Source organism: Lonchura striata, chromosome 3, assembly GCF_050655825.1.
Source record: "Lonchura striata isolate lonStrDom1 chromosome 3, ASM5065582v1, whole genome shotgun sequence".
Taxonomy (NCBI): Eukaryota; Metazoa; Chordata; class Aves; order Passeriformes; family Estrildidae; genus Lonchura; species Lonchura striata.
This window is the reverse complement of record NC_140705.1, coordinates 49,382,963-49,404,875: the sequence shown is the minus strand read 5'-3', so window position 1 is coordinate 49,404,875 and position 21,913 is coordinate 49,382,963. Positions and strand designations below refer to the sequence as shown.

The 21,913-nt window shown below is 35.8% G+C and overlaps 1 protein-coding gene across 1 annotated transcript in view; it reads left to right on the top strand.

The window, feature by feature from the left end:
* MAN1A1 (mannosidase alpha class 1A member 1) overlaps positions 1-21,913 on the top strand; it is a 139,598-nt gene that overhangs the window by 38,852 nt on the left and 78,833 nt on the right. Inside the window, exons 3-4 of the mRNA XM_021547138.4 lie at positions 7,071-7,186; positions 17,579-17,659. Coding sequence (XP_021402813.3) covers positions 7,071-7,186; positions 17,579-17,659 — 197 coding nt within the window. The remainder of the gene's footprint in view (positions 1-7,070; positions 7,187-17,578; positions 17,660-21,913) is intronic.

Here is a 21,913-nt window from a genome sequence, read left to right as displayed (position 1 = left end):
TATTAGTGAAGAATAGGTTATCTTCAGCTTTGTGTCCTGTGAATTTCCTCCCAACCTTCAGAAATTAAGTAAGACCTTCAGTTCACTGTCATCCATCATAACTATCTCAAATTTACCAAGGCTGTCTTTTCTTCTTGCTGCCAGGTCTCAATTGTTTTAAAAATACAAGTTTCAAATCATCTTGGTATCAGTAAAATACAGCACATTTCATTAGGCTCTGTTTAATTTTAAACACTTCTCCTCCTTTGAATTAATTTCTGTATTTACATTGCTTTGCATATACTGGGAGTGACTGTTATGGGATAAAGTCTTTTAGTATCTCACCATGAGGAACAGCAGAGTCCAGTGCTGTGTGGTGCTTTATGTTGTATAAGTTACAGTACAGCTCTCCTGACACAGAAGGGGAGAGTTGTTTTCAAATCATATTGCTTCTAAGCTTATTTTTGGAAGTATAAATGCATGGCTCCTTTCAATCTCCATTTTGCAGGTAGATTATAATGATTGCTGTGTCTTGAAGGCAAGTCACAACTGTCATGCTGTGTTTCTCAGAAGGACAAAAATAAGATGGCTTTGAGAGGTATAATTACACATGGATGTGGCTTAGGAAATAATATCCTGAAATACAGACACTATACCAGGGCTAGGAGAAGAGGAAAATGGCCATTGGGATGTTGATAGGAGAAAAGGGTAGGGACAACTAGTGGTTCTAATTTTGGGGGGAGGCAAAGAACCCTGCTTTAGCACCTTGTACAAATTACTAGTATTAGAGCTATTCTGTAGCTGAAGACTTCTTGCTGAACTTGGAAAAGACTTTTTTTTTTTTTGTCCTAAACTCAGGCCATGAAAACAAATTGTGAAATCAAGGAACTGCCTTGGTCTTGCTGGTATTCTGCAGGCAGTGTGTGTGTAAAGGTTTATGTGATAAGCTGAGAAAGTCTTTAGACTGGCAGATTTTGTAGATGTATTCATGATGCTTTCTCTCATAAGTGCACACCAAGAATAATATACTATTAGAGATACACTGAAACATTTCTCCTTGAAACTAGTGCCACATACATGCCTCTGACATGAGAATGTTTTTCCAGCATATTCATATTCATGCAATGTTTTTATTTCCTTTGTACTTGCCGTGTTAGGTTTTACCATCTTGTAGCAACTATTTGAAAAGACAGAAATATTCTTACTGGTTTAATTACTTAATTACTGTTCTTAGATTAATCAAATAAATTGGAGTAGCTTAGCATCTGTTTGCACCGTGTCTGTCCATTAGCAAAACAGGGCATATCTCCTGATGTGACTTCTTCCATGAGTACTAATTCTTCTCTGACCATTAGTAGTAGAAAGTAGGCTGTAAGTGCTGTTACTTTTTAATACTCTAACCTTTATGTTTCAGGTTACTGTTAACAATGTTAGTTGAAGCAGAGATTTATTAATCTACCTTCCTATTGCAAAAGTGGAAAAATCAGTTTTGCTTTTTTTTCATAGTACTCTACCAGCAGCCCCTCAAACTAGAAGCTATTCCTCTCTAAGCCTTCTGAACTAATTTTGAAACTAATGAGTGTTGCTGCACTAGCAGAGAACTCTTTCTAGACGTGTTTTCTGCACTTAAATGACTGTAACTAAAGGGCTTTTTTAATTATCTGAAGCTGTGTTTCATGTACGGTATTGCCAGTTTAATATTGTAACTTGTAGGCATAGTATAATTAATCTCTGCAAGTGAAAAAGGACTTTTTCTGGAGGCAAAAAAGGGAGGTATTTAATAAATACTCGCAATCTGCAAACCCCAAAGTACTATAATTTAGTAAGATACTGCTCCTCCCACTTTGAACTTGTTTTTTGTCATTTCATTTATGGAGTGTTGAGGTGTATGAATATTTTTAAAGCCTGCCAGAATTTATATCCAAAACTGTCTTGGCAGTGTATAGCAATGTGTCTTTTCAAACTCTAAGTTTATTAATATAGGCTAGGCAATTATTGTACATGTGTTTAAACAATATATTAATTTAATTTTAAAATATTCAAAATCTTCCCCCCACTCCAGTCTTGTCTTCACTGTTCCTGCTGTATTCCTTGAAATTCTGTTTTTTGGTATGGGCCTTTAGTTTTGGAAGTAAGCCTGACACACATCTCAACTAAATTAACTTGTGTAAAGGATAACATTAGCAGATATGTGGATTAATTACTCAACACAGTATTTTTGAGAGGAGGTCATATTGCAGAACAAAGACAAGGGTATTGTCTTTTTAGATTTATAAAAAACATTTTTCAGGCTATTATTGGCCTCTCACAGGAATCTGTTACTGCTGAAGCCACACTCTCAAATTACTCATCCCAATGCTGAAAAATCAAATGACCAGAGCGAAATTTGGCAGTGCAAATAAGCTACTTGGGATAGCTTTGACAATGGCAAGCTGCAAACAGTTCCACAAACCCAGAAGGGTTTCCTAACAAGTGATTGCCCTTAGAAATAGAAAATGTTCCTAATTTAAACTGGCACTTAGTGAAACAGGAGATATGAGTTAATGCACAGAATGGGCAGACTTGAGCACATAGTAAGTAGAAAAGCTTGACAACTTTCCAGAACAATATGTGGGGGTCCATAAAAAGTGGCATAAATGGGATGAACAAGGATTTATTATTCCTTGTGAGGAGTGATAGCCTTTGTAAGGAAGGGGTGGAGATAGCAAATTACTAGGCAGCAGGTTCAAACAGAAGAAGGTAGTTCATAACAGAACATGTAGCTGAGCTGCACAGTGCCACAAGCATGGTGAATGCCAAAGGCTTCTGCAGGAAGCACTGAGATAAGCAGTGAAGGAAAAATTATTTAAACTTTATCAAATTCAAAAATACCAGAGCTGGCTCTAAAATGCACAGATGTATAAAGTACTGGAGATTTAGAAGAGCATTCTAGAAATATCACTATATTGTTTCATGTTACAGATACGAAAAACTTGATTTGTTAAAAATTTACATAAGTTTTCTTTCCCTACTCTGACCAGGTGCGTATAGTCACTGAAATTAAAAGTGTTAATATTGCTGAGGGTTTGCCAGTACTTGAGTCAAGAGTTTTGTGTTTTGGCATAGCACACTTTAATAATTAATCACTCTTGACACTTTAAATTGCTAATGATATTGCATAGGAACCTTTTCAGTGAACTTTAAATAAAGGAAAATACTGTTCTAAGATATGAGTCAGCTTTTGAAGCAATGCTCCAAGAAACCTACAGCACAAATCAAAATGTTACTTTAGTACAACCTCTGTGTATTCTCAAATGCCAAGCTTCGTGTGCAAAAGATGGGAGGAAATTTTAAACTATTAAGTGCACCAACATGAATTGACTCTGAAGTATTCTATTTCAGATTCTTCTGGCCATATTTAAAAGCCTGGGCTTGACAAGTGAGAACTTACTTTGGTACATGCTCCAAAGGGTTTGGCCATAAGCCAGGTGAGGTTCTTAAACCATATGGCCATATAAGCTCAGTCACAGGGCTGTGCTAATAAGCTTGTCATTCACATCCAGAGCGGTTCTCCCTGCAGTGGCATTCTGGAAACTCATACAAAGTTATTCATCCTCTGATCACTCTTCTTATTCTGCTCTTGCTGCCCCGTCCTGAGATATTACTGCATTCTCTAATGTAATCTCTCCTTTTATTTGCATGCATATACACTGGCACTGTTAGATATTAAAAAGCATGCAGTTTAAATGGGCTGACTGTGTGTTGCCCAGAGGAGATATAGGTTACCTGTGTTTTTAATAAGCTGTTGTGGTTAATAGTCCACAAATCTTGTTAGCAATATGCTCTTTTTTGTTTTCTTCCAGATCATTGCTTAAGATTTAAAGTGTTAAACTGGAAAGGAAGTTCTGTTGATGTTTCTTGATAGTCTGCTGGAAATTTTATGTTGACTGATTTATTTTGCATTTTTTTGAGTTAATAATAGGCTATTTTTTGTGTTCTCTATTAATTCCTTTGAGTAAATGATGCTGTTAGTAAAAAGGAGAGATAAAAATAAAGGGTTAACAACAGAAGTGAAATGGAGCATATATGAGTACTTGATCTGGAGGTTTTGGTAGAGACAAATAATTCTTCATTTTGGTAGGCTTGTACATCTGGTTATCTCCTTTGTCATCAAAATTACTCCCTTTGAGTTTACATTTTATGAGTTTCAAGTTCATTTTCTCAACTTTGAGAGTATATATATATATATATATATATATATATATATATATATATATATATATATATATTTAATTATCTGCAAAATATATCTGTATTTACCTGAAGTCTATGAATTTTTTCCAAGTATTGTATGTGATATCTTCCTCCTGCCTAGGGCAGCTGTGAAACTCTACCATGGTGACTGCAGCTTGGCTCACAGTATAACATGGTGCTCACTGTTAGTCAAATTTGTAGCAGTACTGTAGGTGTATAGGAAAACAGTCCTCTTGTCCAAATGTTCTGTGTCATGAGTGTGTACTGTAATTGCCTAGCAATAATATTTGCTTCTTGTAGACCATGACTGCTATGTAATTCCTTGGGAATGTTGTGCAGGAACCGACAACAGTGATAACTGTATTTAATAATTTATATGCTGTGCTTTAAGCATAGCTTATATAGGCTCGTGAAATGTTTGGTCTTATCCCATAATAAGGAATGTTAATTTAATTTGTTTGTACTTCTTCCCCCAACCCCACCACTGGTTTGTCTAGCTGATTATTAATGAGCTGTTCAGCATCAGAATTTCCATACTACTCTCAAATTTAAGTTATGAGTGTAAACATCAGTTGTTCACAAGTCATAATTCTGGCCTCTAAACTGACTCTTTCTCTGTTCTTTTTTCTTTTATCAAGGACTCAGAAGTACAGCTGTTTGAGACAAACTTGACTAAGTGTCACATTAATTGTTTTATTCTATTTTCTGGATCCTTCAGAATAATAGCAGAAATTATTTCAAATAAAGTAAGATCTGCTTGAGATTCTAGCATTTTTTTCAGTCTGTGCTCTAAGCAGGCCACATATGCCAGATAATAAATAGGCGACTCCAAGGATGATTTCTCAATAAGTTTTCTCCTTATTTTCTCATCTTTTTCTTCTGACTTAGTAGTGGGTTGTAGCTCAAGTACTAATCCTTAAAATTGAAAGCTTAACTGTTTAGTGGTGGTGTTAGTTGTATTACAAGAAGATTATCACAAAGAATGTCTTTGCATGGTGAGCCCATCACAATCCACTGAAGCAAGTCAGGTTATAGATGATTTTGCTCTATGTAGAGCTCAGTTGTAAAGGTTCACTAGGAACTGCTTTTGTTGTATGGAGTTACCAGACATCTCCAGAGCTTTTGCAGTAGTGATCTTGAGCAGATGTCCTCCGGCAGTTTTCCATTCTCGTGTTCTCATAAGCTCAGGAAAAATATAAGTTGCTTAGCCAAGTTTAAAGGAATACTTTTCCTTTATTAGAGAAGGGCAGCCAAGTTCCAAATGAGCTCTTGGAGGATATTATGTTTTTCTTACCCAAGTATGCTGCAGTTTTATTAGTGGAATATCTGGAGGAAAATGTAGAGATTCCTTCCTTCAGAGTAGGAAAGTGACATTCCAAAAATGGGTGGTATAAACAGCTGCTAAAATAAAGTATCTGATTCTATAAATGTACCAAATATCTATTGTAACAACCTCAAATAGTATTTTGCTTAAGATGGTGGAAATGGAAAATTATTTTCTCCCTGGAACTTTAATTTAAGGAAATTATGTCAATCCTGCTATATAGAGCTCTCCAATTGCCTCTCTGTTTTATGTGGAAGCAGAAACCCATGATGGCAATGAACACTTTATATTGACTGATATAGTAGCTTTCTTTCTTAAATATGAAAAATTGAATTCTGGTATTTGATAAGTTTATAAAATTAAGTTTACTTTTTCATCAGGTATTTCAGAGACAAGATGATAATCAAGTTCTTTAATTAGTCGTAACTACTATTTTGTTATTCCCCTGGTACAATCAATTCCGGAATGTGTAGTCAGCTATTCACCTGACTCATTAGGCCTGCTGAGGGAGACAGGGATTGGACATAATGACTTTCTCTGTTCATTGCAACATAAATTATTTTGTAATTCTGAATGTTTCCTTCTGTATCAGTCTTCTTTAAAATATAACCATGGTCTTTCTTTCATTATGAAAACTACGGGAGCCAAGTTAGGAAAGGAAAGTTTTAGTAGAGTGGTCAAAATTGAATTTTTGACATTATCCCATAAATAGGGATTGAAACTCTTCTGAGACAAAAATGGTGTTTTGAAAAGGCCAAGGTAAATTTGAAGTAAGCATGGGAAAGTATTTTGAATGACTGTGTTTTCTTGAACTCCACCATCAGCATTAACCTTTCTGTATGGGATGATGAACATTTAATCCATTCCAAAGCCAACATACTGATGATATTTCATCTTGCAGTGTTAGGTCAAGGCTAGGTCTTACCCATCTTTGTAACAGAGGTAGAAAGGTGCCATTTTTGCTCTGAAAACCAGTGTCTTGCTCTAAAAACCAGTACCTTGCAGCTGCTCCTGAGCTGACAAATCCATGTGTGCAAGTTTGCCTCCCCCAGTGCTGTCTTGTGCAGACTGTATTTCTTAAGGGGCTTTCCTAACTAAAATGGGATCAGTACTCACCAGCTTCTTAAAACTTTATGTATCTTTTTGAGTACAAAAACAAAAAAACAGTTGATTGTTTTCATTCCAAACTGGAAGAAACAGGAATTTCTCAATTACTGGGTTTTATGTCATTTTACGGTGAATTGTTCTGTCAGTGGTTTAAAATGCAAAATTGTGGCTGAAAATACAGTACATTAGAACAGCTCTTCAAAAGTTCATTAGGGGAAGAAATACTTAAATATTATGATGTTTGTTGTGGCATGGGAATCAAAGTAAGGGCTGTGAATTACTAGTTACCACTTGAATGCTTATGAACCCAGTTTTTAATTGGATTAATTGAAATTGGATTTTGAAATTAGAATTAATTTAAATTAATTAGATCTAACCGAAAAGTCTTCTGTTGGAAAGTAAATCACTGGCTCTTCATGTATTTCAGGTAACATACAAGGAGCAACAATCGTGGATGCCCTTGATACACTATACATCATGGAAATGAAAGACGAGTTCAAGGAAGCCAAGGAGTGGGTTGAAAAAAACCTGGATTTCAATGTGGTAAGGAGCGTTGCTGAGTAAATTTTAATGCTCTATTTAGTCTCCAGGGGCTAAATGAGGACTGGATTCTTGTATTACAAGCATAATGCAAGGCTAAAGAATTTAGATCATTGATAGATAAAACAAGGCAGGAAGCTGGAATACAGGAAATCTACTGCTCTGCTTATATGCTCTTTTTCAATCAGAGAGATTTAGGTAGATGGAAGGCAATGAGTTGGAATGAAGGAAGGAAAAAGGGAATAGAGTATTTTCCATTTTAAATTTAAAACCAGCCTTTTCAGGTTTTCTGGATAGAGGAATTGGGACCCTTCAAGCATTATTTTTTTTTGTTTACATTTTCCTTTACGAAATCTTCCACAGACTTTAGTTTATTGAAAGGTACATGCCATACATACTAGTTAGGTTCCTTTGTCTACTCCAGGAAAGTTGATTATCATGAGTTAGGCTGAACTATTGGGACAACTGAACTGCTTTAGTTTTACAAAGCATCAGATCCTCACAGCTGCATGTGCAAATCACCCTATTAAGTGGCAAATATGCAGCTGAGAGCAAAGTTCATTATTGAAGCTTTTATTCTAGAAAGGCCTTGAACAAGTAGGAAACTTCAATTAAAGGTAAGGTCCTGGGTTTGGTATTTTTTCTTTTTTTTTCTTTTACCTTTTTTTTGGGCCAGATGATTTATTGTTGGGTGCAAAGAGCTGGTGAAGCAGTTCTGATCAGTGCAGTAAAGTAAGCGCAGTACACTGAGCATGTAAAAGCTCTTGTAGTTAACATGCTTAAGGTTAGAAACACTTTCTGAAAACAAAGTACTCTTTCTAATAAGTTATGCAAAAGTGAGGTTTAATTAGGGTCTCTTCCATGCTTGAGAATTAATTATCCTTATAAGAAGGAGTTAATAAGAGTGGATATTACATAGTTTATGTAAGCAGTAATTTAGTATGCATTTATATTTACATTTATAATTTAACTAGAGGATATTAAACAGTGCTCCTGTGTAGTGTCAGAAGCCTGAATGACACACTAATTTTATTTTGTGCATAAGAATTTCTTTTCCTAAAGGCATTTTTGTAATACAAAATTCCTGTCTTATTAGCTTGGTATTATCAAGATGTTGAAAAGCCAGGATAAGACAACAGAAAATAACAAACTCCACTTAAAAGTATGAGCTGAGCTCTACTTGGAGGAACACTGTAAAGCTTTGTAGAGTGATTTACATTATTAACATGAGAATCTTTGGGTTTACATAAATCTTGCTATATTTGGTACTGGTAACTGTTTGATGATATTGCCTACTTTTCCTCTTTTTAATGCACATGAGTTTTTTTCAGTAATGATTAGAAGCTAAGAAAATGTTAGAACTTTTCTATTGCACTAGTTGTTCAATGCAGGAGTCAAGCAGATTTACCAAGGCAACTTCACAGATAACACTGACGTGCGTCATGAACACTATATTGTTACTGATATTCCTGTAAATAGCAGCCTGGAGTTCAACACCTCACAAAGTTATTTTCATAATACTTCATAATCATACGTAATTGAATTTTGCATTGGCATCAGCAGTGAGTAGATTAATTTTCCCAAACTGGAACAAGGAAATTAAAATAAATAACTGCAGTGCCAAATTTAATAATGGTTGTCCATTTGTTTAATGGCTGGATTGCCGGAAGCTACTCGACTTACACTTTTGTTTAGTTTTCCACTTTAAGTATAGGTTTTAGATTCAAATGACATTTTGTATTCATATCTTACTGTTTAAAGAACAACAGTTCTCTTTTATGTTTAAGCATTTATCATGTATCAGACCTTATGTGACATATTCTGCAAAAATGTTATGTACTCTATTACTTGCTTCTGTTTTAGAAACCTTTGTCCCATGAAAGTGATTTATTTGGAAAAACTGACTCACTGACATATCCTTAAGAGTTATTTCTTCTAAGTAGTATAAACCTATGTTTGATGTTTCTGATCTTTTCCTGGGCAGCAACTGTTTAATCAGCATATTTGGCCTTTATTTGCATAAGTAGGATATGTTTTTCTCTTCATTTATTCTTAGAACCATATCTTTCAAATCTTTAATTTTCTTTAATATGTTTTTTACAAAAATTGCTGTGGCTGTATTCTGTAGCAGAATTTTTTCTCTCTATTTTCTCTCTCAATGCAGCTGGATATAGGAAAATTTTACACACTCCAGAAGATACCAGAATTTTTAGCCAGCACTCACACCACCCTCAACACCTGATCATAAAAGTTACCTGGTGTCACTTTGTAAAGTAGGCACTAGTTTATCCACATGAAAGAATTTATGGAATAAAGATGACTTAATGGGAAATGGCAACATCTCTTTATGCGTTAGATTTCAATCTCACAGTTCAATGAATTAGGTGTCAGGGTTGCTCTCCTTTACATTTCCAAAGACAGGTTTTGATTTTGAAGGAAAATTCTAGTTAAGTCAGCCATACATGTCTTGGCAAACTTGTGCATTTTAGTAAACTTGTCAGTGGGTATGCTTAGACTAAGCTTTCCCTTTTGGAGTATAACACAGGCTACTTTCATTACAGCTACAGCTGGTAGCCCTGTGATTTTGTAACTTAGATATCCACATTGCAATGCTTGGAGCTTTTTTATGTCACAACTGCTGACTTTTATTTGAAACCTTGCAGAAGTTTGAGCTAAACTGAGCCATTCCTTCAGGAATTAAGTTGCATTTTCTGATTCTGTCAATATTATAAGAGGTGTAGTCATACTTTTGAAAAGAGATGACATTTGGCTAAATCCATGGTCTTAGCTTTGAGTAGCACAATGGATATGTGCTTTGTTCTCTGTTAAATCACTTCATCTCTCTAGAGGAATCATCTTTGCTCTTCTAATTACTATAGCTGAGGCTTTGTTCTGACCTCCCCACACAGGCTGCTGCCCACACGCCCCTTCACAATGCACAGCCCAAGGCTGCAGCGGCTGGGCTGGGCTGGGTATCAGCAGGTTACAAGGCAGGAAAAGGGAATTAGTCTTTCATGGGATCTTTAGGGAGCTTGGCTGTTTCCTAGCTACAGCTATGCATACTGCCTGCTCCTCTGCTCTTACTTTTTCTTATTTGGTTCAGAAGCTGCACACACATACACACACATGGAGTTTTCTGAAGGAGTTTCTGTGCTAGCACCCCACTTCTGTTTCACAATGGAAGGGAAAAAGCTATTGGTCTCTGCAGTCCAAAAGCCAAATTACAGTGAATACATGCTTGGGGAGAGAGAGAGGCAATTGATGAGGCAAATGAAGGGAGTAGTGGTGCAGGAGCTGAGCCACATGGCACAGCAGTGAGGGTTTGGGAGTTAAGTATTGGAATTGATGGTGCTCTGCATCTACGCTCAAACGCACCCGTGTCGTTGGGATAAGTGACTAAGTGATCCATCCCCCTCTTCTTCAGCCCTGCTGAACTTCTGTGCAAAAGGGCGGTACTGCCTGCTGGGAGCAGTCCTTGGTCTACACAGCATCCTGAAGCATGTGTGGGCATTGACTAGAACAACAGGGGTCCACACCAAGACCAGAAGGTGCTAGTAGTCAGATTGTATGTGGGACAGGGCTTGAATTCATAGCCTGACCAACTAACCGGCTGTCTGATGGAAGTGTAGCCAAGCAGGATCAGAATGGAATAAAGTATGGAGCAGAAAGCCATGCACTTGTTCAGATAAGATGGAAATTGGGAAAGTATGAAGGGCATTTCATTATTTGCTCTCAGAGACAGGTACTAATGAATTGAGGAACTGCATAAAGAGAAAGGGATGAGTAAGAAGGTAAGGGTACCCTCAGTCTTGTGTCCTACCAATGCTCTTAGGCATCGGTCAGTCACTCTTATCTGATTTTGTATGCCACTTTTGAAGCTTGAAGGCTAACTTACCACTTCCGATTTTCATCTTTGTGCTTAGCTCAGCAAATCTGAGTATCTTTCAAGGGGGTTTGGTCAGCAGCTTCATGCAACCTAGGAGTTTTGTGATATGTCTATTATTTGAGAACTGGAAAAGAACTGGTGAAAATAGAGAAATTTGAAGTTACAGGGTCTTATTTCTACTGTCATGGTATACCCCCTAGCATATCCCCTTTCCAAAGTCTGAGAATAGTAAATATTACTTACATAAATAAGCCTTCCAGCATTTGTCATCGACTCAGCTGTATCTGTGGTGTGGCAACCAGTAACAGGACAGACTTCCAGACTTTAGTTTGCTTATTTCAAACTTCAGCATTTACAAATCTAAATCCTGCTATTCTCAAACTGTAAGTATGATGATTGAACTGTCCACAACCTAATGGTTCTTACTTGAAACATTATGGTTTTTTGGCTCTTTATTCTTCATGGTTTTTCTCTTCAATTGAGAAAATCAGAAAGTTTCCTAATACAACACTTTGGAACAGCTTTCCCATTTTAAAAAAAGAAAAAAAAAAGATGTAGTGGGTCAGAGAGAAATCTTAAGAAAGCCAGCAGGTGAAAATGGTTCTTTAGTTTGTGGGACTATTTGATTATCAGTTTGCCACATAACTTACTAGTACACTCTAAATGCCAGACTTCCAAGTGACTTGATTTTGTTTTGATTATGTATAAGAAACTATTTTGGTGGGTGTGGTAAGCAAATTTCTTTCTCTCACCACAGATGGGCTAAAAGGAGATAGTGCAAATTCATTACTGAACTCAGTGCTTTTGCTGCTAGATTTTATTAATGCCTTCAGTAGCATTTTATTTTTGTGCTTGTTGAAGGTCTTGCAGTTTGCTATGCAGGGACTTCAGCAAGGTTAAATAACGTATTATGCAATAACCAGGCTTTGACACTTGGGATAAAAAGGTTGCTAAGATCGTTTCCCATGTCTTTGGGAACTGAGTATTTTAGCAAGCTGCCAGTAACTTTCATTTGTGGAATATGAATGAAAATTTTTTTCCCCACAATTGCAGATAATTAAAATCTTGTTTAATTATAATAGTTGAAAGTGAGCTATTGTAGTATTATCCATGACTCTATCGTAATTCCTGGGCTGCTTAAAAATGCTAGGATTTGTTGCTGTTCCCAACCTTTGTGCTTCAACAGGGGAATATTATTATTTAATAGTAATAATAATTACAAGTTCATCTCATTTCACAGGAAATGTGGCCCCTTTGTGTCCATTTTTTAGTCTAGAATTATATACATTATTCAGCATTGTTCAGTATAAGGTCCCTGGTGTTCTTTTGCACAGCTTGTTAAACTGCAGGGTATGGGCTGCTTGCCATGGTGTGTGTGTGGGGGGGGAGTTGCTATATTCCTTGTACACAGGAGCAATAGGTGGAAATGCAGATGAAGTGACTGAAGTTCTGCACACTCTTGATACAAGAACAGGAGAACAAAAAGAAAAAAGTTTTGGAAGGAATCTTTGCAATAGAGAAGACTGAAAAAAATTATATGTTGGGATTCGTGGAGTTTTTTTTTTTTTTGTTATCTTTATAAAAACTAAGAGAGTAAGCTCTTTATCAAATATAAATTAAGGTGACTTGTTCATTGGGAATACATTCATCTCTGTAAAGAGCACACAGTATTTTCTCCAGCTGACTTTTGAATGGCAGAACATGTAACTGGTGCTGCTGGTGAGTGCCAGGTAGAACTTAACACTGGATAAATAAAACAGTATTGTGTTTCAAATGTTGTTTATAAGGGAGGGTGACTTCCCACGAGAAAATACAGATGGAAATCATTTTGACCTTGGTTTGTGAATGTGAAAAGGAAGAATATCAAGAATGAGATGCATAAAGGAAATGATCCAGAAGGATATGAATACTGATTTTTGGGAAGTTCGAGGAGTTCAACAGGGAAAGGCCTTCAGGAGAGCCCAGTTGGTAGTAGTTTGTTGTCTGAACAATGTTTTCAATATTAAATTCAATATAACAGCTGTTTGAAGCCTCAGTAGTTTTCCAGTTGTAGTCTTAATCCTCTGGTTTAGGGAAGGGTGACGGAAGTCGAGTGGTGAGATGCAGCTGAGATCCAACTGGCCCTCTCATAGATTTGCAAATAAAATAGAAATGCAGAGTAACATAGGGTAACTAATACAAGTCTTGTCATTTTATTCTGCCTGCCCCTTCCCCATTTGGTTATATTTGTTGCTTTTTGAAGATGGGTCTGCTAAGGCATTGTCACTCTCCCTTTCTTTAAAAGGAGTTAGTATAATACTAACTAGTATTACAGTTAGTATTTTCTAGTTATAGCTGTAATTTTCTCCAGCATCGCGAGTGTTTCTGAGCTATGGGTTTTCTTCTACTTAAAAAGCAATTTTAACATAACTTTGGTGTTATATGTCTAGCCAGCAATGTAAAGGATGTTGTATGTCTGTGTCAAAATAATTTCATCTTTAGAAGCTAATCAAGAAAATCAGATGAAATGCCTGAAACTTGTCACAGCTTTGCTCTCAAACCACATATTGGATTCATAATATTGCTTATTATTTTCTATATTTTCTCAAGTACAGTGATCAGAAGTCACAATTTCTCTGGATCTTGTATACTACTTGGACTATTCCATTTATGGTTCAAACAGTGAACCATAAACGTTCAATATTCAATAAATTATTGAATAAATATAAGATGAAAGGCCACAAAACTCACATTCAGCAATTAACATAAAAGCCCTGGAATTAAACCAAAAACATGTTATTCCCAATACGCATAACTCTTTTCCAAGTACCTACAGACTTTCAGAATGCTTTCTAAAAGGGAGGCCTGCAAATATCAGATCAAACTGATTTTAGATGTTAGCGCAGATGAGATGTGTACTAACAAAGGTGTTTCAGATAGTCTCATACAGGGCACCATTCAGAGTACTAATGTAAAGACCATAAAATTGGAAATTATATTATCCAGCTGCTCAGAGCTGTCTTTTACACTTGGTACCTTAAAAAGGTAACATCTTAGTCATCTTGAAATATACATGTCCAGTCACTTTGCCTTAAAGAATTTCCATTAGAAGTAATGGAATTAATTCAACCACTTCTCAGACTTGCTATGTAAGTGATACAATAATTGTTTGAAGGAGAAGGCTAAATTTAAAATAAAAAATAATTCTCACCTCTACAGATGATGAAGGAGAAATTTTGGGAAGTTCAGATGAAAGTTTTTCTGATATATTTTGGTACTGTTAAATAGATCATAAGATATTAATATACAGCTTGATCTGAGAGCAAACTAAAAAAATAGTATTGCTTACTTAATATTTGACTGCTTAGTAGAAATATACAGACTTATTTGTGCAAACTGTATGTGGATGATTAAATATATGAAAAGAGGGTAATGATCAGGGTGTGGCATCTTCAATGTGTCATATCATACAAAAAATTTAAAAATCAGACCAGGAAGAAGGGTAAAGTTGGTATAGCAGAAATCATCTACTCTTAGGACAAGTTCATTTTTCTTAACAGACTACTTCTTCACACAAACTTTCCATGTAGAGATGTTTTCTTAACATGAAATTATAAAACTTCAGTTGTTTTTCCACTTACTGTTATTTGTGTGCTGAGAATAATATAACCTGGTACAATGAGTTTAAGAGTAACTATCAGGCATACAGCTTTCAAATCTACCGTTAATGAAATTATTGTTTCAGTGTTTCTCTGCTTCAGTGGCTTGCATAAAGATTTTGGTAAGAGGCAAGTATTTCAAATGAAGGTTCAGAGGTTCAAGTGACTTATTGGGAATTCGATAACATTAGAAAAATGGTTGCCTTCAATAAGTGTTCTGAAAGATCACCACTTCAACACATGTTCAGTATTACAGTAAAATTAATCTTTGTGGCTTGACAGTAAAACCTTTATTTGCATTCCTTCCAAGTAGTCTTCTTGTCTGTAACTGATTTCCAGAAGCAGATGTCAGTGCACACATACTGAGCCTTCCTTAAAGGGCCTTTGCACTCCTTGAAAGATTGCAATGGTTTTGTGAGTTAAGTGGTCATATTTAAACCCAGAAAGGCAAAATGTAAAGTTCTGGAGACAAAATATTCAGGTCATATACAACTCAATTTACTTCAAGCAATTGAAAATCAAAAAGTAATTTAATTCAGTTCTCAAAGGAAACACAAGTGTCTGGGATATCTGATTAACTCATTTCCTCATCTGACACCTACCTCTTTACAGCTTCAACCTTCCCACATCAAAGAAAGGTACTTGACATGTGCTAAGGCTCAGGATTGAAATGGAAAGAACCTGAATTTCTGAAGAAGGTTCACATATTCATATTCTCATACTATTCATAGGAGTTTCAGCTAGCTCAATCTCCATGGAAGAGAAGCCACCCCTTTCACTCATTTGATCATCCTTTCTTCAGTCAGATCAGGTCAGATCAGCCTTTCTTCAGTCAAATCAATTCTCTACTAGCTGTATTATGTGTTGGATTTTAAGGTAGACTTCTGTATTTAATGTATATGTACTGTAGTTCCCACAGGTAGCCTGCTTAGCAGGCGAACAGATGCATCTGTTAGTTCATATTTCTAGAGAATTTAAATGTTTTAATATCCTTGTCCCCAGGTTTAACATGGATCATGGCATAATAAAAATCCTGCACTTGGAAAGAGAAATAACAGATTTTGAAAAAAAAAGGCATTTTGGAAACATAAATTAAGCTGCAGAAATTAAACTTTGTTGTTTCTCTTAGAAAGAATAAGGGAGGACCAGTAGGGGAGAGCAGTGACAGAAGAGAAACTGCAGATTTCTAGAATACTCAAAATAAACTTGTAAGAGTGCTATGTTCTGAACACTGCAAGACAGCAAGATAATTTTGCAGTCTCAGCCCATGATGCCAGTCTTGAGTTTCCAAGAGTCAGATGTGTGTGATGACTTTACTTTCTTGGCCCCTTTGAATTGTGCTCACATGTATTAAAAATTATACAGGCACGCTGTATAATTTTTATTATACAGTGTGCCTGTATAATTAGTAATATAGTATTTGTGTCCATATATACTAAATTATATATTAATCAGAGTAATTCTGAATGAAGTTATATTCTCTTTTTAGAGGGGAAAGTGCAAAATATATTTTAGAGGAGAAAAGTTGAATTCCTGAGTGTAAACTAATGAGCATTGTAGCAAGTCTGAGAGTGTGTTTTGAAGCCTGTACCTTTACATTTACAAAAAACTCACAAGCTCTGCAATGTGCCTAGATACCTTTTCTTAATCAGAGCATCTTGGAAACTGAAAAATGTGAAGTAATATTTCTATTAAGTAGCCTAGTGCAAGTTTGTTTGTTTTTTCTCTAAAGCCCATTTACTACAATTCAAAATCCATAGAAAACAGGAAGCAACTTCTTCCTGCGTGCATAAACTGACATCTGAATGCTTAAACTGGAAAAGCACAAAACCTAGCTGAATGAAAAAAGCCTGCAAGCCTTTGAGAAGAAAATCCATCAGCTTCACCATGCATTGATTTATATTAAATATATCTATAGTGTATGTTGGCAAATAGAAAATGGAAAAGTGACTCAGTAGAATCAAGAGCAACCCAGAACATGTGAAAGTCAAACACCTTTTTTATGTGCTCAAAAATTTGGGACACTGTTTGGTACCTTTTTACCTGCAGAAATACAGAAATAGAAAAAGTATTATTACATTTTAAAAAACTCAAAAATTAAGAAACTTCACTAGATCAACTTTTTAGCTGAATGTCTTGAGATGATTAAATGGTATGTGTTTGGGGAAAATTGGAATTGATTTAATAAAGAACAGAAGCATGTGAGACTCAGATTCCTCATTTACGCTCACATTTCAAAAGGCAAGGAAGAATGTGCTTTGAGTTTTGAGGTAGGTACTGGATGGACCAAGTCTTTATCATTGGTAAAAGATTCATCCACACCAGCTTGGAAAGGGCTACCACTGTAATAGCAAAAGATCATCTTCTTTCTTGTGAATAGATGTAATGACTACATTCTTTTTATGAGCATGTCATTAACTCATTCTAGTGTTGCCTTCTATTTTGCAGTAAGCTGCATTTAGACTGACTGAAGCAGGAAAAGACTTGATAGGATATTTTGATCAATACTGATCTGTCTGAGATAGTGTGAGGGCAGGTAGAGTGGGACATGTGATCCAAGAGCACTTTTTGGGCAAATGCTGAATCATCTGAAAGGAATTATAAGTACTTAGATATGTGGATTTAGAGAAAGCCTTATAGCCCAACAGAAGAGATGAAAAGTTGAGCAGGCTGTGGATATTTTGTCAAAGTGAGGAAGAGAAAGACATTCTTTAAATTCTTATGTTGACCTTCCCTGCATCTTCTGTGTTTTGCTATTTACAGTTGTTGTGCCTTAAAACCGTATGTGTGTGTGTGTGTATATATATATATATATATATATATATGTAAAAATAAACCTCTGTAGAAATAAATTTATGTTTATTTCAACAGAATGCTGAAATTTCCGTATTTGAAGTCAACATTCGTTTCGTCGGTGGACTACTTTCAGCTTACTATCTTTCAGGAGAAGAAGTAAGATGATTTATCTGACATATCATAATCTAGATAAGTAATTAAATTTAATTTTAATGATTTTATTTGTTCAAATTAAATAATTTAATTTGTCCATTGTTTAAAACATTGAAAATGGCTTGTACAGTGGAGACCAGTCCAGTGGGGCTTCTTGCTTCTATTGCTGCAGTTTTCTTTAAGTCCTAAAGCTATTACTTCATTTAAGTGTTAAATGATATTTTGGGTTTTTTCCTGAGTGGGAATCATGGCCAGTACATCTCACTGGACTTTATGCTAGAGTGTGTAATTATGAAGTTCCTACTCTGTGGTAGTGATAGGTTTGATGCATCAGGTTCCTGCTTCCCAAATGGGTTTCAAGTCTACCCTTGAACTTATTTAAACTCTTACTTTCTGTTTGCCTACCTGAACCTGAGGCTTCAACTCAATGGAGAAGCCATGTTAAGAACAAAAAGGCAACTGTAAACCCTATACATGTGAATGTCTTTAAAGCATTAATAATCCATTAATCTCTATTATCTGTCATGCTTTCTGGAGATTATGAAGATGCAGTTTCATCTTAGAGTCTTGTCTAAATGCAATTTATTGTGTAATACTTTTGGAGAAGGCCAACAGAGTCACAGGTACCATTTTAAATGACACGTATTGTGATATTTTCAAGTTTTAGCTTGGCAGTTGAAAAGTCTTTAATCTTACTACTTTAAATTCTTGTTTCTGTCCCTGAATTATAGTAGTATGTTGTTGCAGGATCACACAAGTTACTACTCTTTAACCATCAGCTGAATTTATGATTCCTTAAATCCAAAGCAATTACTGATGGAAACTCCAGAAATCCAAGGAAGTTAATTTTTTTTCATAAGTATATTTCCGAAGTACTAGGTAGAGCTCTGTTTTGGACCTGTCACTTTAAATTACTTAAATTCTATGGCTGTGCATGATTAATTTTTGTTAAAATTTATCATTATGTTAAAGCTGTTTTAGCAGGTACTGCTGGGTCATATACCTGACAGAGCATTTGTAAGGAGAAAATATTCCTCTGGCACTTTTATATCTCAACTAGATTTTCCTGCTTATTTCACATGGATCTGTGCTGAGTGTAGATTGTATGGAAAAGGCATTCATGTCTTAAAATGCACGTTTTATTATTTAAATTGTTCTGTAATTTTGGGGGAGAAAAAAATGCAGTCAGACACTTAACAGTAATGAAAAAAACTGAGAGATGGTTGGGAGCTGGCTTCTGGATCTTTGCTAAAGATTGTTTTACTTATGTTTCTTTTCTTTTCATTGGAGATCTACTTGGGAAACAGGTGTAGGCTTTTCCAGCATAACCTATTGGTACACTTTAATTAACCAGTCCTGACAGAAGCAGAGGATATTTCTTGGCAGAAGAGCTGGTCGATGAATGCTCATGGGCCTTTACACCAAGTGGCAGTTTGTCTGCCAAGAAATGCTTTAATCCTTTGTCATCAGTGATGGTGATTTCATATGTATGTTGATGGTTTATGTCCTGTGTCTGTTAATGTGCAATTTCACTTTCAATCAGAGTGTATAATTTCTCCTAAATAACATTCCTTCATCCTCAGAGAGGCAGTTTTACCAGCACCTCTCCAGCTAGATTGAAAGCAGCACTCGTGTTCCAGTAAAACTCTTGCACAAATGAAATGAGGAGACATCTGAGGCAAGAGAAAGTGTTTCACACGATGGATAATTAAATGGAATTCTTTGCAGCGGAACATTGGTGATAAAGGATGCTAGTGCCCATTCTAAAATTGATGGACTCAGTAATGAAAGTAAAATAGTCTCTTACATACAGAGAAGAGGTTTATTATTAAGGACGATGCCAAGCTCTTGCAGGCCAGGAAGGGCATCATCTGTGCTTGCTGCTGGTTCTCACTCTCTGTTAGATATCTGCAGTCCAAGACAGAATGATGTCCCTAAACAGTTGTTCTGGTGGCTTAGAGAGTGCAATTCAGCATGTTCTGCCTTCATCAGATTTGGAAAAACTTCACGATTTGTCTCCTAAATCCCAAGATGCTGTGGCAATAGCCAACCTTTGCCAATGGACAGAATGGGATGCAGCAGGGTAAGGTTCTCCCGGATTATGTGGGTCTCTTCCCTGCTGCTGCTGAGAGGTGTGGAAAGGCCTGAGGGCCCCAGAGGCTGGCTGCCACCATAGAAAATACACCTTTTATTATCTGTTAGCCCATTACATTAGTGAGTGTTCCTAAAAAGGAAGCACAATCTTCATGCACGTTGTTTGAAGGATTAAACTTCCTCAGTTAAAAGCTCAATTAATTCTTTATCAGATTAACTGTTAAAACATCTTATATTTGCTGTGCTCACTTACCAGTATTCTAATTAAAGAAAGCTATGTTTTGGTAGAAGGAGTGATGGAAATAATTATTGTTTGTGATTCTGAATTACATTTCCATGGGTAATGATCCAAAGCTGCAACACATTGTATGTTCCATAATAATTTGTAAGTCTAACTAATCACAATTAAAGAATATGCTACCATACTGAGTAGTTCCTAAAACATCCTACTCACATAATAGTTCATTTAGATAAAGTCACCAATGTGAATCATTCTAAAAATGAACAAATTGAATACTTTACCCCTTCATAACTATGTTATACTTATATGAGCACATATGCTGCTCATTTGCAAAGAGAGCCATGAGATGCTTTCTGTTAAACTTTCTACAATTTCTACCTTACTAGAATTTCTACCTTACTAGAATGAATATGAAATACCTAAAAGTGCTAGAAATGTCATATGCTTTTTTTTTTCCACTGTGGTGTCTGTCTAAACCCAAGCCAAAAAGAGTTTCAGTCAAATATCAACTTTTTTTGTAAAATAGCTACAAATATCAGAAAATTTGATTTTAAAATAACTGTTTAAGTGCTGCTCTTTTTGTTGTTGTTGTTGGTTATTTTTTGGTTTCTTTTGGGTTTTTAAATCCATAATAATATTATTGTATGTGAATGCTTTTCTTGGTATTTTTCCTTAAGTCACTGACTGTAAAGGATTATGAAAAATAAGGCTGGCTCTTTAAAAGCACTGCTAGTCTTGAAAATTTTTTTGTTTGTATGAAAGTATGTTTAGGAAACTGTAATATGATAGATTTATCCAAAAAGACTGGGACAGACTTTTTGAACTTTCTTCATCATTTTGGTCAAATTAAATCTTGATTAAGTACAAGACATGTTTTACAATCTTAGAAGATTTCTCTTTTCAGTGATTTTTTGGTTTTGAAATGAAAAATAAAATGTAAGGGAGAAATTTATTTTACAACTGCCTTGGTGTACTTACTAGTGTGAGTTAAATTCTGGTATACCAAGAGTCAGACGTATTGCATGTGTCAGGGTCCTCTGTTCTGAAGACCCAGATATTTACACTTCCAAATGTAGTCATGTAAGGAGAGACATGACTAGATTTGGAAGTGTAAATATCTGGGTATCAGACTTTTGGAGGAGGACAACACAGAGCCCTCTAACAGCAACTAAGATATTTCTTGGAATTTACAGAGTTTACAAACATTACTCCTGAGCACTGTAATTTTCACTGCTGGGAATAGCTGTGATACTGATGCTGAAAGTCATGGTAAATGTATGGCACTGCTCTTAGTCCAGCCAGGTTGTTACGTTCTCTAGGTCTTCTGACTTACTCATAACTGGTTCTAAAAGGCACTGCTAAAGCTAAGTAATAAAGGGACTGTTTTATTTAAAGGTTGGCTCCACAGTCAGGGAATACATTGTATTGGCAGAAATGGAAGGAGCTTTTAATTTTCGGTTTGTATGAGCAGCCACAAAGTTAATCCAGAATGCTCAGAAGTGAATAAGGAGCACATGAGTTTCAGATTCAGCTGGTAATTTCCCAGATTCCTTTGAAGCTTTTCTGTTTTATGAATGGGGTAAGTAGCTTTTTCTTTTTCCCAAGAATTAAAATATTTTGGATGAAGCAGCTGTTCTTCCTGCATAATATGCTCATATTGCCATTCTTCTTCAAGTCATGAAGCAGAAATATAACAGATTTGTACTTTTTTTACTGTGGCAGGATAACCTGTTTGAAGGAACACTAATTTATTCTGATCAGGGTGAAGGAATAACAAAACCAAACCAAAACAAATAAATTAACTCCAAAAACTCAAAAAAAAAAAAAAAAAAGAAAAAGAAAAAAACCCAAACTGTTCTTCATGACAATAGGTGTTGTTGTAGGGTCTCATCTGTTACTGTCTACCAGCTGTTAATTAGAGG